Source organism: Temnothorax longispinosus, chromosome 11 (assembly GCF_030848805.1).
Source record: "Temnothorax longispinosus isolate EJ_2023e chromosome 11, Tlon_JGU_v1, whole genome shotgun sequence".
NCBI classification, from domain to species: domain Eukaryota; kingdom Metazoa; phylum Arthropoda; class Insecta; order Hymenoptera; family Formicidae; genus Temnothorax; species Temnothorax longispinosus.
The window spans coordinates 8,530,732-8,550,241 of record NC_092368.1 but is presented as its reverse complement, the minus strand read 5'-3'; the positions used below and the strand labels follow the sequence as shown (position 1 = coordinate 8,550,241).

The 19,510-nt window shown below is 42.8% G+C and overlaps 1 protein-coding gene and 1 long non-coding RNA gene across 2 annotated transcripts; both read right to left on the bottom strand.

The window, feature by feature from the left end:
* Positions 1-2,765: 2,765 nt before the first annotated feature.
* LOC139822372 (uncharacterized) lies at positions 2,766-4,529 on the bottom strand. The gene is made up of 3 exons (XR_011734501.1): positions 4,433-4,529; positions 3,157-3,344; positions 2,766-3,055 (listed from the first exon to the last, which is right to left on the bottom strand). It is a non-coding gene; the product is annotated as an uncharacterized lncRNA (long non-coding RNA).
* A 1,110-nt stretch (positions 4,530-5,639) lies between these two features.
* LOC139822311 (uncharacterized) lies at positions 5,640-10,866 on the bottom strand. The gene is made up of 4 exons (XM_071793921.1): positions 10,689-10,866; positions 9,206-9,797; positions 8,512-8,967; positions 5,640-5,865 (listed from the first exon to the last, which is right to left on the bottom strand). Exons 1-4 carry the CDS (start codon positions 10,864-10,866, stop codon positions 5,640-5,642), a joined length of 1,452 nt encoding a protein of 483 aa, XP_071650022.1.
* Positions 10,867-19,510: the final 8,644 nt, after the last annotated feature.

Here is a 19,510-nt window from a genome sequence, read left to right as displayed (position 1 = left end):
CTCGTAGAATTTTGTCAGAACTGCAAGTTGGCCAGACTCTGATTAAAGGGACTCTAATATAACACTATATAATATTTTGATATATAAGGTAAATGTACCAATGCCGGAACACTTAAAACCTATGTCTGGACACCTTTATCATTTTAGTTTCTAAATAAATATAACGTGAATTAAAATCAAAGATAAAAATATAATACAAGAAAGATATACTTATTCTTATCTTTGATTGTTTGATTTTAATTCGCGTTATGACTTATTTAAGGACTAAAATATAATAAAAATGTTCAGACATATAGGTACGTGTCCAAGCACATTGGTACATTTATTACCTTAGTATATACTATATAATTTTCAACTTATATATTGTTACGTCCAACCCCAGGATTTGAATGAGAAAAATTGAGAACCGAAGGAAAGGCTAACCAGACGGGTAGGGATAAGGAAGGACGCAATAAGCAAATACTTACTCTGTTGCTTGCAGGTACACGCTCTGGCTGTGTTCCTTTATTCACCGCCAGTACTGAAAATCTATAGTTACGTAACGCAAACTATATATTTTCAGCACTGCCAGTAAAAAAACAATATTGGGTCTGTAATGCATGACGCGAGCCGAACGCACTTTTAATGGCTCAGGAAGGATCAACGTCCGTAGGGACGCTAGGACGCCTTCCGTGAGCGGTGCGGGGGGCAGAAACTGCGATAAGACGTATTTTAAAACCAGACATATTACGTCGCAGAAATGCAGTTTTATTAGCAGCGTGGCCGTTATCATAAACACGTTATCCCGTGGACAGTGAATCATTGTCCAAGCGAGAGGATCTTCACTCGAGATCTCCATCTCTTCGTCGCTATCCTTGCATTTTTCCACTATTTTTAAAGTGTCTATCCCTGTTAAAAAAAAATATTTTTTATACATTCTAATCGTTTTTTGTCTAACACAAAGATTTGATGGGTTTCTGTTATACTTGGGCTGTAATTTGTGCGAGTGTAAAACAGATGCAAAATAACCTATTATCTTTCAACGAATCGCGGGTAGAAATCGATAACGGCTCTCAGAAAGACCTCTCTGCTTCTCGACATCTCCGATCTTCGGGACGAGGATCAATCCATACGCCAGTAAACTATATATAAAGAGAAATATCTATTACCATATAAGATTATTTAAGAATTTATTGCGTCTTTTTTCCCTGAGACCAGTACATATATGTATATTTTGAATATTTTTACGTATGCAAATTAATCTCTATCGTCTGTTCGAAAGAATCGCCTTACGGCAGTATTTCTTTGCGCGCTCGCCAATTTTCACGAGAAAGATCGCGTGGATTTGATTCTCGCGTCACTTTTATTTGCCGCAATTGCCTGCGAAAGAGATTATGCGGAATGACATTCGATACAATATTCAATATGATTCTTAATACAAGTGATTGAGTACATATAGCCTGATAATGCCGCCTTAATTGCATCATCTAGGTAGGTGATTTAATTTGTTAGCTTCTTCAACGTAGAAGTATATACCTTTTTAGGCATTGTAGTCCAGTCAAATTAGACATTTGAGCTCGGAAGTGAAGCGGTATCAATGAAACCTTTTTAGGGTTGTTGGGGGGATGTAGAAGAGCTTATTTCTGAGTTGTCGGGTTAATCGGACCGATGGGTTTTTAAGGGGGGGAGGAGGAATGAAAAATTTCGTTTTTTCGCAATAACTCGGCGAATTTTGACCGTACATGATTGACTATAACCTCTCATTTTATAGCTCTTTTAAAGCCCTACAATTCATTTCCTGAAGACCCTAACTTAAAATCAATATTTGTCGAGTTCTAGCCGGTGAAAGTGGGAAAAAATGGTTTTTTGCGTTTAAATGTTACAATTTTTCATTAACTTTATACTCGAAAAGAGAGATAAGCGAAATACGCGCCGAGTCCCGAGCGCACTCGACTCGACGCGCACCGTCGCGTGGCCGATCGTCGCCGCGGCGCGGCGGCGCGCCGCCGCCGGCGACTATCGGCCACGCGTTAAAAGCACGACTTCCAGAGGCTTCCCTGGGCTCAATTTTTAACGAATCTGAACGACTGACCTCTCGTTTTGTAGGTCTCTTCAAGCCCTACAACTTTGTCAGTGGCGGCACATTTCTATCTATTAATGGAAACGAGATAAACGCAAAAAACCGCGACAAAATACATTTTTTCCCACTTTCACCGGCTAGAACTCGACAAATATTGATTTTAAGTTAGGGTCTTCACGAAATGAATTGTAGGGTTTTAAAAGAGCTACAAAATGAGAGGTTAGTCAATCATGTACGGTCAAAATTCGCCGAGTTATTGCGAAAAAACAAAATTTTTCATTCCCCCTCCCCCCCTTAAAAACCCATCGGTCCGATTAACCCGACAACTCAGAAATAAGCTCTTCTACATCCCCCCAACAACCCTAAAAAGGTTTCATTGATACCGCTTCACTTCCGAGCAAAAGCCTTTTTTTTGTCTAATTTGACTGGACTATTGCAGTTCATGGATCGTCGTCCGCGAGACGGCTTTCGACAATTTTGTTGATGGCCATGGTGCATTTGTTCGACGAGATACGTGTAAACAGATGCCACAGTTCTGCACATAAATTGTAGCTTTCAGCGCTTTTTTATTTTGAATTGCGTTTAAATAAATTCTTAAATATGAATCTATGTTTGAAAAATTATACGAATATTATGTACATAATAATAATTATTATTTTTAAGTAATATATTTTTAAACCTGGCTGTCAATAGAATGTTACGGTGTTCATGCTCGTCTTGAATTTTTAATCCATCAACGTGATCACTTTTATCTTAAAAATAGCTGCGTACGTTTAAATACGTGCCAGTTCTGTACATATATTACGTGAAATAAAAGTCAGTTTGTTCTGAAAACTATCGTGACAAGTATACGAACGTAATAATTTCTCATATTGTTAGAATTTATCTCACCTCTTCAGAAGTGAAGCAATACTTTGTTTCCTTCAACTTTTCAAAATTATTTTCCCGTTCTTTCAAAGCAGACAGTTTTGCTTGCTTCTTTTTGTCACAAAAGTCCTAACACGAAACGACATGTTTATAAAATAACGTATATACATTTCAACGTATGAGATTAAATTATTTTAAGATAGGATAGAGGATAGAAAAGATCTTGATACCTTGTAGCTCTCCGTAATAGTCTCCACTAATTTCTGAATGCAAATTGCATATTGTTGCTCCGCTACTTCGTCGGAGTAAACGTAATAATGCGGTTAATTGCTTTTGGCTTCATCATCTCTTCGACTCTAACGCGCTTAGTCATTCGGGATAAATTTTGGCGTCATTTTTTAGTGAGTGACTTATATGTCTGCACGGAAAAAAATGATGTTGTATCAACAGCATCAGTGTAAGTTGAGATAAAATGTATTGATGCAACATTAATATTAATGAATAAAAAACATCAAATAATTGTTTTAATAATTAGAATATTTCGTTCAATAATATCCAATTGAATTAACTATTTATGTTTGTGACAGCCTGTGACGTCGACGTTTAATTTAACGTTTATAATTGAAGCAACTTAATTTGTTTTCTGTTACTACGTTTACGCGAGTGTTACTTCTGTAGTAACTTACGATAATTTACTCGTTTACGCGGAGTAAGTTACTACAAAATCCCGTTTACGCAAAGGAATTATCGTAAGTTACTACAGAAGTAACGCTCGCGTAAACATAGTATGTGTGAGAGATCGGTTTCGAATCTACAAGGAACGAGTGGATGAAAAAGTTTGACCTCGATTATGACAAACACGGGTTTGCCAGTCTCCGAAGTTAACGGAGTACTTTGCGTTATTTTAATGTCCGACTGAACGACTGTTCGAAAATAAATTAAAGAAACTTTTCTTAATTTGACGATTTTTTTAAAGAAAGCGTTATATACAATGAATGTTGCAATTATTAAATAAACGTTATATTCTTTTAAATATTACATCGTAGCAACCTTTTTCTATTCTCGTTCTTTTAAATCTTTACTCTAAGGTTCCATAAAGAAGATATCCTTTTCTAAGTCAATCTTCTCGGTCACGCTTAACGCGTCATGCGTATACAATTGCGCAACTACGCGAGTGCTTTTTACTATAAAAGATTTGATTAAAATTTAAAGAGGATGTATCTCTAAGCTTTAATATCAATATAATTATTTATCATGTATTAAAATAAATTTGTTCGCCGGAAGTTCACTCTTACTTCCCGGGGAAACAAACTCTGATAAGCACGACGTAAACACTGATAAAGCTGACATTTGGCCGATTCTCCTTTCTGTTGTCTAACGCTGCTCTTTTCCGTGTTCACCATAAATTGAAACGGCCAATATTTATATCTTTGGATGTAATTTTGATATTTAACACGAATCGTTCGGTCTTTATATTCAAGAGATTCCAGTGAATATGTTATATACTTGACAAAATGCTTCCTCATTGCCTCGCTTCCCACATCGCGCAACATGCTGCGATTCATAAAGTTCCACTCGATCCTAGCACACTCGTCCTGGCAAACTTTCTTCTGTAAATTACACGTTAAGTACTCCGTTGGGTCAAATTGCGAAACGCCGCGCCCGTTTTAGACAGCTCACCTGTATATCATATGTCGAATTTTGCATCAAGCGTATTTCTCACACGTGCATAATCGTAGCCGAGTTTCCATTTAGACATTCCGGCGCGACTTGATAATTTTGATAATGCCCCTATATAATCTATGTTGGTGAAGATCGAGCGTGAAAATCTCATTCTTTCCGCATCTTGAGGCTCTCGCTCGATACTATACTCGCAAAAAGGGGCATATTCTTCTTTCATTCGTAACGCCCGTTGTATATCCGGTCGTTACCCCCTCTTATCTAGGCATTATTGGGGAAGATGCCAGTTTTGCAGGGATAAACATATAACCAAATCGTAACTTTTTAATGATAACTTTTAGGGTGGTTATAGTTATGTGGAAGCTTAAGTATTATTTTGCAAAAATCCCGAAGCGATTATGACGTTGAATTATTCATATTTCTATACTATAGCATTTCTTAACTATGGCATCTTCCTTCAACTTACCTTATATATAATTCTCTTTAACTTATTCAATTCCTACATTATGTATTTACACTTATTGTTAGAAAAAATTTTTTAGATTTTAGAGTATGATATAATTTTCACTAAAGAATTCCTGACGGAAAACATTATCGAGATAAGAAGAAAATGAAAAACTCTAGCAATTATACGTCATTTTTAATATTTTACAAGATATCTATATCTAATATTGCTTTCTGAATTATTCTCAACCTAGTTCATAATCTAATTGAACAATATCTCTGGAAACAAAAAGTATCGAGAAAACGCATTATTCATTGTTTATTCTCTAAAAGATTCCAAATCTCTAACTACATATATAAATTCACTTGCCTCTTATTAAAAAAGAAAAGCTCGGCAGTTTCAATACTTTTCGACGAAAAGAATTCAAGTAGTTCGCAACACCTTGCTTCATTTCGAATTAAGAACTGAATTTTTTCGCAGGGGTTGTTTTGGAAGAGAGTCGAGAACAGGATAAGTGTACTTATGTCGAGTCTTCGTCTTATCGTCAGTATAAATAATTCATTACGGTTCATCAGTCTCGCCTGTTCCTCAGGAACGGTCGAGCTTATTCTTCGATTTCCGTCCGAGTAGTTTATGAAAAGAGGAACTCCATCCCGAGCGGATAAGCCCGTCTCTTCCACTCGCACTCTGATCACCGATTTTGTTGCTGTCTAACGACTCGCTGATATTTCTGCTTTTGCCACTGCTACCACTAGTACTACTGTCAACGTTGTCAAAACATTGCGATCTACGATTTCCTATCTTCGAGGAAAACCTAAACAAACAATATGAATATGAAAAACCAGGTGTGACTGAACTTTCATTATTGTCGTTACTATTATTGTAATATTTGTTTTTAATTAAAGAAACCCTGAATCAAAGAAAAGCCCTGGCTATACGGGACGCTAAAAGTGACCGACGAAAGGGAAGATTCGGCTCTAGTACTGCTACTGCAGCTACGACTGTTAATACTGCCGTTGCTGCTACTATCGGCACTGGAGTCATCGATGTAAGAAATCCCGATCGGCAATGGATGATATGATTTGCGTTCTGCTCGAGTTGCATTCGCAAATGACGAAAAGCAGATTCTCGTTATTGTTCCAGTCGATGCTGCGCCTCCATATAGCTATCCCTCTCAGGTTTGGCCCGTTCGATATCTCTTCTTCCAACCGCAAACTCTTCATCTGCAAGAAGAGTTTGTCCTCCTTGCCACGAAATTTTGTTTTGCAACCTTCCAGTCATCTTTCCAAATGCCTTCGAGTTTTCTCCAACCTATCTCGCTCGCCTTTGAAAAAAGAATTTCACGTAATTCTTTTACGTGAAGAAAATGGGAACTTTAAAATAGCGTCAGTAGTTAAAGTGCTAATCTCATATAAGAGAATATTTTTGAAAGTAATAAATTGTAATATATATATATATATATATATATATATATATATATATATATATATATTGTATATATATATATATATGTTCATATATAAATAAGATATGAACAGATATAAGTTTTACATGCCCATATATAGAGCATATATAATCATATATGGTTATCTATTGCCATATATGATCAGATCGTATATTATACTTGACACAAGATCTGATCATGTTTGGCCATGTATTATCAGATATAATTATATATGGTCATACATAACTATATCGGCACTGTACATGATCATATATGACAAGACGCGATGTATATATGACCAGACTGGGATATAATGATATAAAATGTCCGGGAAAAATATTCATATCTGACAGTATATGAACATATATAAATGAGATATAAACAGATATAAATTTTACATGCCCATATATAGAGCGTTTATATATATATATGTGTTTTAAGTCCGACAAAGTCCATATTGGCACGCAGTTTAAAAAACTGAAAAATGTATTTAATAATAATTGATATTGTGAAATATTATTAAGCACCCAGATCCACTTCGACTAAAAACGGCATCTCTTGTGTTATTTTAAATTTTTCTTTTTTTTCTAATTTTGCATAAGACACTTAATCTTTTTTAATTGACATATTAATTTTTATCAAATATTTTTATAAACAATGAAATTTTACCTTCGTAAAAAAAACTGTTATATAATATATATTATAGTTCTTATAAATAAATATAATATATTGTTACGCTCGTCAAGCGTCAGCCGTACGTTTACACTCACTCACTCACTCGCGGCGCGTTTCTCAGGACTCTCACAAGAAAAGAGGACACGTTGTTAGAAAAGGAAACTCTTTTATTAATCTCCCGTTATTAAAGAAGAGCTCGGGCTGACACGTCCGAACGAGACGAGACCCAGAGCAAATCTGAACATCGGGTATAAACAGAACATCTCGTATAACTGAACATCTGGTAGGAAAATCAATAATAAATTGAGCATCAGAGAAAATCAATATTCACATAAACAAGCGTCACTAAGGACGATTCGCGGCGCGACATTTACTACCGGGCGACTCGCATGAAGCGCGCGGCACGGGCGCAACACTACCTCCCCTCTTCCAAGATTGTCGTCCCGACAATCCGGGAGGGTAGTCTCTTGCAGTCTAACTTCTGTTCCGTGGACCCCAGGGCACCCAATGGTTAACTTGTCCTACTTGAGCTGCTGCTCCAAGTTTCTGGACCCCATCTTTCCTGGTCCCCAGAAGCCACACAACAGGTCCCCGAACCGTTCCTCTTCCGGAGGGAGCTGGCCAGACTCCCCCCTCCGCTGGTTTTAGACGACCCAGAAGAAGCTCTGCTCTCTTGATGTGCTCCCCCGCTGCCGACCTCCACGACGCCGCCCCATTAACTCTTCAGACAAGGGGGGGGGGGAAACTTGTGTGGACCCAGCGTTTTTTCAGACTCCCCAAGTCCCTGCATCAGCATTTGCTCTACGTCCCACGGGAAAACCACAGCTCAAAAACCGTGGGCGAGGCAATCTTCTTAGAAAAACTTCCTTAGAGGAGTCTTCGGCCGATGTTCTGCCGCAGTAATCTCTCTGTGTACCGCTGATTTCCTCTAGAAAAACAAGAGTAACACGCACAGTAACTGAGAATAAACAGAATACCGTAATCAAATCAAAACTCATTGTTTCAGAATTCTTTATTTAATTATACACATATTTATAAATTTCATTTGTAAACTAAAATTATTGCTTTAAGAACCCCTTTGATCCGAGCTCCGATTTTGTACAACCTCAACTCAATTTTCTTTCAGAAAACAAAGCCAACCTATCCGAATGAACAATTTTCCTCTTATGACGAGGTGATTTCTGGATACAGTAAACAACGTCACTCAGTTTCTTCACAATACAAAAAGGGCCCTCCCAATTGCTCTGCAATTTCGGGGCTTTCCCCTTGATCCTACGGGGATTGTAGAACCAGACTTTCTGTCCTTCCTAAAAAAGAATTCGTCTGGCTCCCCGATCATACCAGGATTTGATCCGAGAAGACTTAACGTCCATGCGTGCTCTAACACCAGAATGGATCTCTTCCAGTTTTCCTTTAAGATTTCCAATAAATCTGTCAAATTGCTCCTCCTCCCCATGAGGCTGCGGTGGATTTCCCTGCAACAAATCTAAAGGAAGTCTAAGATTTCGAGCAAAATATAATTCCGCAGGAGTCAAACCAGTGGTTTCGTGTTTTGAAGATCTATAGGCTAACAAGAACATAAGAATCCATTGATCCCAATCCCTTTGATTTCCAGAAATATACTTCGCTAAATAGTTAGTAATAGTTTGATGTTGACGCTCGACTTGCCCATCCGATTGAGGATGTAAGGCAGTAGTCCTCGTCTTCCTAATCCCAAGAAGATCCATTAATTCCGCAAAAAGTCTCGATTCAAAATTCTTTCCCTGATCTGTGTGCACCTCCGAAGGAACTCCATATCTGGAGACAAATTGACTAACAAAAATTTCTGCTACAGTTCTTGCTCTTATATTCTTTAATGGGAAAGCTTCCACCCATTTAGTGAAACAATCCACTACGACGAGAAGATATTTATTTCCGGATGCGGTCATAGGAAGAGGGCCAAGAATATCCATTTGGATTCTTTCAAATGGTGCCTTTACATTATAAATCTGTAAAGGGGATTTCCCTTTTCCAGCAGGGCCCCTCCTGGAAATACACACTGTGCAAGATTTGCACCACTCCTCCACATCCTGTTTGCAGGTTGCCCAGTAAAAAACGCCGCCGGATCTTTTCCAGAGTTTTGTTAACACCAAAATGTCCTCCTGAGGGAGAATCATGAGCTTCCTCCAAAATCTCTTTGACACGACTTCGGGGAACAACAAGCTGAAGAAAGCTTGTTTTCAAATTTGGAGCTTCCCATTTCTTATAGAGGATTCCTTCCTTTAGAACCAGAGCGTCCCAATGTAACCAATAAATCTGAGAAGAAACGTCCCCACCAGGAATTTCAGAGCGTGGTGGGCGGATCCCTGTTTCTTTGGCTCGCAGAAAGAATGCAATTTCTGCGTCCTCAGTCTGTTCCTTACGCCAAACTTCTGGGCTCTTTCCTTGAAGAATTACACGAGCAACCATCTTATCCTGTTCCTTGATACTCCTTTCCTCAACCTTTTCACAATAAGAACAGCCAAATTTTTCACACCGTCGCCTAGATAGACCGTCAGCATTCTTGTGAGACTCCCCTTTACGATGAATAACTTCAAATTCGTACTGCTGGAGTCTTTCCATCCATCGGGCTAACTGGCCTTCCAAATCTTTAAAAGATATAAGCCATTTCAAAGAAACATGATCAGTACGAATAACAAACTTCCGTCCCAAAAGATAATGACGGAAAAATTTCACAGAGTCCACCACTGCCAAAAGCTCTCGGCGAGTGACACAATAATTTCTTTCCGCCTTGTTTAGAACCCGACTATAAAAAGCTATAATCCTTTCCTTCCCCTCTTGTTTTTGCGATAAAACCGCGCCAATACCGATATTCGAAGCATCGGTATCCAAAACAAATTCTCCTTCCTTTTTAGGAAAAGAGAGAATCGGAGGAGAAGATAAAACCTGCTTTAACTCTTCAAAATCTCTTTGATGCTCCTCCCTCCAAACAAATTTGGTTTGGTTTCCTGTGAGGGAGTAAAGAGACTTTGCTAAGGAAGAAAAACCTTTAACGAATTTCCGATAATACGAGCAAAAACCCAAGAAACTCCGTAATTGTTTTCTCGTATGCGGTACCGGCCAATCTTTCACCGCAGTTATCTTTTCAAGATCAGTAGTTATGCCTTTCGCCGAAATAATATGTCCCAAATATTTTACACTTTTACTAAAAAAAGTACATTTATTAGGATTCAATTTCAAATTCACTTCTCTAAGACGCAAAAACACTGTCTCAAGATTCTTTAGCATCTCAGCAAAACTTTTACCGAAAATAATTACGTCATCTAGGTAAACTAAACAAATTTTAAATAACAAATCTTTAAGAACTTTCTCCATAAGACGCTGAAACGTAGCGGGGGCGTTACAAAGGCCAAAAGGCATAACAGTGAACTGCCAGAGACCGCTACCGATAGAAAACGCTGTCTTTTCTCTATCTTCGGAACGAATTTTAATCTGCCAGTATCCGCTTTTTAAATCTAAAGTACAAAACCAGATGTTACCTGATAATTGGTCGAAAATTTCATCTATTCTGGGAAGAGGAAAACAATCCTTTTTAGTTACAGCATTTACTTTACGATAATCCACACAAAATCTGATGGAGCCATCCTTCTTTTTAACAAGAACTACGGGTGATACCCAGGGGCTCTGCAATTCCTCAATCACCCCTTGTTTCCTCATATCCTCTATAATTTTATTCACTTCCTCACGCATTTGAAATGGAATACGTCGGGGAATCTGTTTAATGGGAGAAGAATCTTTCACATCTATAACATGGTTAATAACATCACAATTTCCTGCAATTATTTCCTCAGAAAATACATCCTGAAAATCTCTCAGAAAATGGGCAAAAATTTCTTTCTGAGATTCATTCAAATATAAGGAATTATTCGCAAGAAGTTCTTTCAAGATAAATGAGTCCCCATCAGAAGAAGTCTCTATTCGAGAACAATTAAATATTTTCTCCTTGTTGAAAACAGAATCAGCAAAGAAAGATTCGAAAACATGATTTAAATTCACTTTTTCCAGAAAATCTTTACCCAATAAACATTCGTCAGAAATTTCTGCTACAAACATAAGAATTTCAACAGAATATTTACCAATTTGCACATCAACCTTGATTTTAGATTCTAAAGGAACTCTCTCTTCAGTTGGATATCTCATATAACAACCCTCTACTTTAATTCTTTCTTTTACTTCTTCAACTATTTTGGAATTTACAATGGAAATATCGGAGCCCGTATCTATCTTAAAAAAACACCTCTTACCATCCAATAAACCATCATAACGAAAATTATTTTTATTACAACAAAAATTATTTTTATTATTTTTATTAACTACAAAATTTCCGCACGAAAAAACTTTTGGGGGCTTTTTCGCAAAAGTTGAGCCCACCCCTTCGAGCTCAACTAAACCGCGTTTCCTTCATTTGGGCATTCCGATCGGTAATGCCCAGTTTTACCGCACGTCCAGCACTCCCCCCGGCTGGTGCTAAACCTGCTGCCTCGCCAATTCCCTTTCGGGCCCTTCCCCCCTTTCTCTTTCCCCTCGCTTTTCTTTTCTTCACCTCGTTTTTCATTTTCCTCGATCGTGTTCCCTACTCCCCTTTTCGCGAAATTTTTATTGAAATTTTCCCTAAATCTCTCACAATTATCCCCTTGAATGATCTTTAATGCCTTGGCTCTTTCAACGGCTGCATACAGAGAGGTAATTCCTTCCATCTGTAGCGCTCGTCTGATAAAATTATCCGCGACGGCAGTTATAAATTGTGCGCAAGCGATCTTGTCGCGTAATTCGAACGGGGACTCGGGGTACGCTAGACGCGACAATTTATCGATCTCAGAGCCGAGTGTCGCCAAATCCTCCCCGAATTTCTGTTTACGATTCGTAAACGCGGCGTAGCTATTCTGCAATTGCCGCTCCTCCCCGAAACGCAATTCAAGTTTTGCTTTCAATTCCGCGAAGTCCAAACGCTCGACATCTTGTACCGTTTTCAACACCGAACGCGCTTTTCCCCTCAAGCTTGACGCCAGCGCGATCGTTTTCGTCGCGTCGTCCCAATGATTTGCTCGCGCGATCAAATTTAATTGCGAAAAATATTCATGTAGGGAAACCGTCCCATCGTACGTGTCGGGTTTTAACTTATACCCGAGCTCTGCACTCGCGACTGTGACACTTTCGTTCGCGCGCACAGACCGCACTTGTGCGCCGCACGCGTCTGCGATTCTCTCTCTCGCGTTCTGTGTTTCCGCGCCGCTCACGATCGCAGTTCTCTCGCCCGCGTGTGCGTCTCGCGTCTCCGCGCCGAGGCTGCCCGCAACTCGCGTCGCCGCGCCATCCGCGACCGCGCCCCCCTCGCGAGCGTTCCGCGCCCTTGCGAAATTCGCGTCACGCGCCCCCGAGTCCCCGGCCGCTTCATTATTGGAAAGACTTAGCTGTGTCTGCGCGCCGGAGTTCATCCCACGGAGACGGCGAAGCTCTTCCTCCTGCTGTCGGAATGTCGCCGCGTACTCCCTCTCCCTCCGCGCTTGCTCCTCTCTCCAAACCTCTCTCCAAACGGGAGATTAATAAAAGAGTGTCCTTGGGAGATTAATAACAACGTGTCCTCTTTTCTTGTGAGAGTCCTGAGAAACGCGCCGCGAGTGAGTGAGTGAGTGTAAACGTGCGGCTGACGCTTGACGAGCGTAACATTTTGGGGGCTCGTCCGGGATCGAACGGATCGATCGGACGAGCGAGGACTAGACGAGCGACGAGCTACGATTTCCTCATGGCCGCAAGGAAACGACTCCGAGTAGCGACTCCACAATCGGACGCCGCGGAGATGACGTCGGAGGTGGTGACCCTCCAGGCAGTGATTCGAGAGATCCGCGAGATGCGAGAGGTCCCGGGTTCAAATCCCGGACGAGCCCCCAAAATGTTACGCTCGTCAAGCGTCAGCCGCACGTTTACACTCACTCACTCACTCGCGGCGCGTTTCTCAGGACTCTCACAAGAAAAGAGGACACGTTGTTAAAAAAGGAAACTCTTTTATTAATCTCCCGTTATTAAAGAAGAGCTCGGGCTGACACGTCCGAACGAGACGAGACCCAGAGCAAATCTGAACATCGGGTATAAACAGAACATCTCGTATAACTGAACATCTGGTAGGAAAATCAATAATAAATTGAGCATCAGAGAAAATCAATATTCACATAAACAAGCGTCACTAAGGACGATTCGCGGCGCGACATTTACTACCGGGCGACTCGCATGAAGCGCGCGGCACGGGCGCAACAATATATATTATTTGCTTTGGCAGGAAACTCAAATTTGAAGTCTTCTAATCAATTTTATTGGTGTTATGATATAATTCATATTATAATATATATACACGTAAGTATAATTAATAGTATATAATATTCCAAACACAGCACGTCTAAAAACGTACAGACATTTAGAAAATATTTTTTAGACACGTATGTCTAAAAGAATCATTAATTCTTTCTATAATGATAAAAAATGCTGCAAACAGTATAAAAAATACTTATAATTTGTATGCAACTTATACATATATAATCTCTTTTCTCCAACGTTATTTATAAAAAAGCCCAGATAGCACAAATGTGAATAGAAATTCATAGAGAATTCATTTTAAAGAATACATACAGAACTATAAAAATGAATACATGAAGAATTCCTGAAGAATTAATCACATGAAATTCGTCCTAAAGTATTCCTCATCCCTTTCATATAATGAATACTTCACGATTTAGTGCTGAGAATACTTTAAGAATTTGTGAGGAATATGTACAAATCCCGCCACGCAATATTCATTTGTTATTTGGTGTCCGCGGACTTATTACGTGTTGTGTGGCCGGGGTCGCTCAGTCGCGTCAAGTCGCGAATTGCGTATACGCATTATATATGTTCTGTGCGTATTCACGGCTCGGTCGTCTCGTCGCAGTGTGCAGTGTCGCAATGAGACCGTGTGTGATTGTTGTCGAGGTGGTGCGTCGGCGGTTTATCAACAAAACAAGGTTAAGTATCGGGAAATAGACGGGACGCCGTTTGAGAGACGTACGCTTGTCGCGTTAATTTGTCGGCGTCTCGCAGGTGACTTGCTTCAACGTGCGTTACAAACGGCTCGTTCTTCCGATTCCTACTAGGCCAGTCATATTAAACATCGAACCTTTCAATTAATCTTCCCAGGTTACAACCACCATGAATTGCTTTGATTTGAGGTGCTGTAAGTGGGATTTATTTTGCTTCGCAATGCGCATGCGCATTACAAAGTTATTAACAATATTATTGACAAAAAACGCAATTTTTTTATCTTTTTTCAAATATCTCGAAAACTAAGCAAGATAGGGTAACTAACTATACGTACCTTTTTTGTAGAGCGTAAAATTATCTACAATAATGATCTGAACAACATTTATTGTCAAGTCAGTCGTTTAGCTTGCACGCGCCGTCAAAGTACGAGACTCGGATTCCGAAAACCCTTGATTTCATCGTTTTTTTGATGTTGCGTCGGTGATTCTTTTCCGTTATTTAAAATGCAATTAAAAATTCCAAAAAAATCACACATCATCTGAGAACTACAAAGAATACTTTTCAGGGTGTAACCGATTTTTTAGATTCTTTTTCTTTAGTTTGTAGCTATGTAAGCAAACAATTTTGATTTTTTGAAATAGTCTTAGTTTTTCGCTGTTTTCAGGCCTTAGAATTTATTTAAGACAAATTTTATCGTATGCATCTTGTTGTGGACGAAATTTGCAACAAAAAAGGACCCTTGTATTTTTTTCGTACGACAAACGCTGATTTTTTTATTGACGCGCAAAGTTATCCAATATTGCGCACAGGTCGGATAACGCTTGTTTTACACTAAAATAATTGTTTTCTATTAAAATTTACGTAATTTTTCGCACATTATTATTGAACCATATTGCAAAGCCGTTTTCAACACATTCTCTCATTTTTACTTATTTATTAACAAATTGTTTACTTAAAAATTATTATAAACAATGCTTGTGGATTAGGCCTACTCCCCCTCGGGGTGTGCCACCTTGGCGTGGTGAGTGGGCTCCTTGTATCAATGAACCACTGAGGCAATAGCAATCGGTTTATCCTAGGGGAGGGCTCAGTGGGGAGGTACAGGGTTCAAGAGCACACCGTACCCTTCCCCCAACTTGTTGGGAGGAGGGGTACAAAGGGGTCCGGCGCCCCCGCCAGGGAACTTGTTCCCTGGCTCATAAGCGTCGGTAGGGGAAGACGATCCCGACTCCAAACGCCCGGTCGGCCGGGACCGATAGGGAGGAGTTTCTACTTCTCCCGCCGGCCTAGAGGAAGGGTAACCTCGATAAAAAACCATGGGGGGAGGGCTCCTATGCTCTGTCCCTTGAGGCGTGGCGGCTGCCGGATCTCCGGGCAATGGTCCGGTCCGGTACTCGCCGGTGCCTCCGGGGAGTATGATAGGAGTCCCTTCGGAGGGTAGGGCCCCTCTTCCATTGCACGCCCGTGCTCCGGCAGGGAGAGGGTGTTCCTTTTGGAGGCTCTGGGGCTTGGGGAGGGTTATAGTTCTCCCCGTTCCCGAGGTGGGCAGGGATGCCGTCTCACCAAAGGGCGGGAAAACCTCCTCTCATATCCCCATTGCACGCCGGTGTTCCGGCAGGGGGAGAGGGGGTAACCCTCTTTCGGGCTGCCCCGGTACGTGGGCAACCGGAGGAGTGGCCGGCATCGGTGGCTTGCTCACCAAGGTCGAGGACCCTCGGTGCCACCGGTGCGGAAGGTCGTCTTGGGCCGCTCGGACTTATTCCGAGATAGGGGCCGGGGCGACCTGGGTGGGAGAGACCCGTTGAGCCACTCGGACATATTCCGAGGTTGGGGTCAACGGGTCTTGCTGTCGGATGACAGGACCGGCGGCGGAAAGATTGCCCGTCGGGGGCGCCTGGTTGGGGGTTTGTGCCTCGGCTTTCCGCGTGTCGCGGGGGCTGGGATCGAGATTCTTCGGCCGGTCCCCTGCTGGCTCGTGGGGGGGCGTGGTCGGATGCCCTTCTGTTGGCGCTGCTCGGCGGGCGGAGCTCTCAGGGGTCGGGGGCGGTCGTCGATGTTTCGGCGAGCGTCCTCGATGCGGGTTTGGCGTACCCGGGAATACCCGAGCTCGGGCAGGCTAAGCTCGTTAGCCATGGTAGGCAACCAGCCTAGGGGAAGGCTACCCCGAAAAGAAACCAACTCTAGCGGGAGTTAAAATACAGCAATCATGGAAGGTTCTTTGGGGAAATAACTCCTTGGCATCGGAACCAAGGGCCGGCGGGAGGGTGATGGGAGTAATCCCACAGTGCTTGGTCACCCCTCGTCGTCATCATACGACGAGCACAAAAAAGATAAAGATAAGATGAGAAAGGGAGACGGAGGGATTGTTCCTGAGGGGGACAGTCAAACGGTGAGCTATGGCCGTAGGGATGAGATTGTCCTAGCTGCTTACGCGTCGGCGCCATGTGCGACAACCTGCAATGGGCGACCCGGTGAGTTGACGGCGAACTCAACCGGCGAATATACGATCGCTGAAAATACAAATATAGATGGGAAAGGGCAGGGAAACGGCGTCTTTAAGGCACCTAAGAAAAAGCCTGCTGGTCCTAAGAGTGCCAGGGAGAGGAGCACTCATAAATTGTCCCAAGAGAAAACGCCTTTGGGACCTCTTGGGAAGAAAATAACTGACGACTCGCCCTTTGAGGCGGTGGATGATGACATCATCTCCAGATTCCAATCCAGGTATCATGAAACCTTGGCAAAGGATGGGAGAGCGTCAAGAGAGGAAGATGTCGGTAACGTGGTGTATGTCGGTGACTCGTCGGAGGAGGATAACTCCTCTGATGCGGATGCCGAGACTACGGACACCGCGGCTAAAGAAAGGAGCAAGAAGCTTGCAAATAGAGGGCAATCCGACACTACGAAAGTACGTGAGACTAGGAAAGAAAGATACGCCAGAAGGGAGCGGGAAAGAGAGGAGCGTAGAGTTAGTGAAGGGGATGACCCTAACGTACCCGCGATACTATCTAAAACGCGCAAATTGAAGGAGGCTAAAAGACTTGAAGAATTCAAGTCAGCCCCTACCAGAGAGCTGCCTAGTAGAATTCTGGAGGCTATCCGCAAGGTAGATAAGGTGCGGACTACAGCCAAAAAAATTTGCGGCTCAGATCAAGGTGTTTTAAGTGACGCTGCCGCAACAATAACTGCGGCAATCACCCACCTGGTCAGTAGAATGGGGGAGGAAGGACAGATTGCCCGCGACTTGGAAATAGAGGAGCTCCGCCAGCAGATTACATCGCTGAAGGAAGACAACGCCCGGCTCCGTGAGCTGGTAGAAAGGGCGTTCACAGCAAGGGGGGACGGACAAATGGAGGTGGACGAGGTTCCATATACATCGCAGGATCCTCCTCCTCCCCTCCTTCTTCCCCTCCTTCCTCCTCGTGAATCTCCGATCCGGGATGATAACCTGGTGAAGAGAAGGAGAAAGGGAAACCGACAACTCCCGGAGTCCTTTTCTCCCGGTGAAGAGACAGACTTGAGACGAGGGGAAGAAATGGAGGTGGTAAATGACGAACCGGACGAAGAAAGAAGAGCGAAGGAGCTGGCTGAAACTAACCGCCTGAAAATAATCGCTTAAACACGCAAGGAGGGCATGCCAGATGTGCGCCGACCCGCATTAAGAGGTAAAAGCGCCCTCCTGGAAGAAGTTGTGCCACCCACGCAAGCACAGGAAGAAGTTGTGCCACCCACGCAACCAAATCTTGAAGAGAGTCTACTTGGCAAACTCTCGAACAAGATGGAGGAAATGTTTAGTAGGTTAATGGAAAATCTAAGCGAAAATCTAAGCGGAAAGAGTGCACCGCTGGTACCTATGAACAAGGGAAAGACCCCAACAGCTATAACCGCGCCCTCCTCTAACAGGGAGGGGGTTAAGGCGAAGGGAGATAAGAAGGGACAGAGCAAAACGGGAATGGGCGGGGGTAAGGACACTAAATCCAAACTCAAGCCCAAACCTACGTTTGCAGACATTACAAAGAGCACGACTGTCGGTAAGAAAGCGATCACAATGAATCGTCCCCCAACTAGCGTAAATACACCCGCTGGCACAAGTACAGCCGGGGCAAGCAACAGTTCCGAATGGAACATCGTTGGGAGGAGAGGGAAGACAAACCCAAGAGCGACAACTGCGCAATCGCAGAAAGGAGGTGCCAACAAAGGCAAGCAGCAAGTTACGGCAAGTAAAGCGAACCCAGTAGCCAACATAAAGGGCTCAAACAAGGGCAAGTCCACTACTGCCGTCAAGAATACGAAGGTCGGGACTGGTAGAAGGAAGGTGCCGCGTACTGCGGCCGTTATTCTTACCAGTCTCGAAGGTAATTACGACGAATTGCTAAGAGAGGCTCAAGATAAAATTAAACTCGACGAGCTAGGATTCACGACGGGCTTAAAGCCCAAGAGAGCGCAGACCGGGGCTCTCATTATCGAGGTCCCCGGTAAGGAGAATGCGGAACTGGCTGATAGGTTGGCAAACGCGTTGGCCAAACTATTTGAAGGCAGACCAGGTATCAAGGTTACTAGACCCATAAAAACGGGTGAATTAAACATCCTGGACCTGGACGATTCCGTAACTGCGAACTGGTTTCTGCAGTCGCGGAGATGGGTGGCTGCGAGCCATATCAAATACAGATCGGCTCCATACGTCCAGGACCGAGTGGTTTAAACACGGCATGGGTGAGATGCCCACTAGCCTATAACGCTATCCAGAGTAAGGGTAGCAAGCTACGAGTTTGCTGGTTTGTGGCACGGGTGCAGGCCCTCGATTACAGACCGCTTCAGTGCTTTAGATGCCTGGAAGGCGGTCACGTGAGGGCCCAGTGCACAAGTGCCATAGATCGGAGTGCCAGATGTTATCGCTGTGGTGACAGTGACCATCTAACAAAGAACTGTATTGCCCTCCCGAGGTGCCCCGTCTGTACGGACTTGGGTAGACCGGCTGGGCATAGAGCTGGCGGCAAGGCGTGTGCCTCCGCCAGAAAGAGGGGCAAGCCCAAACCGGCGGCAAGAGGTGCAAGGCCCATGACCGCACCATCAATGAGAAGGGGTGAAAAGAGGATAGAGGTGGAGGAGCAGCCCGAACCCTCCCGCCTCCGTCCTCAGATCACCGGCGTGGAGGCAGTAAATCTACCGGGCTATAACCAGCTCAAAAAGTCCGCCCCCCCCCCCAGAATTCAATGACTCTGGGGATAAAGAGGATCGGCAAAAGATCCAACGTAGGAAGAAAGCTCAGGACACACCGGAGGCGAAGCAACTCACC

Bases quoted from the DNA above. Each gene is read 5' to 3' on its own strand.
- LOC139822311 (XM_071793921.1), bottom strand. From the start codon at position 10,866: ATGAGGAAACAAGGGGTGATTGAGGAATTGCAGAGCCCCTGGGTATCA. The intron at 8,968-9,205 runs GTATTTCCAGGA...ATTTGTCTCCAG, and splicing joins GTGCAAATCTTGCACAGTGT to ATATGGAGTTCCTTCGGAGG. The intron at 5,866-8,511 runs GTATGATCGGGG...TTGTTTGTTTAG, and splicing joins TCTTCTCGGATCAAATCCTG to GTTTTCCTCGAAGATAGGAA.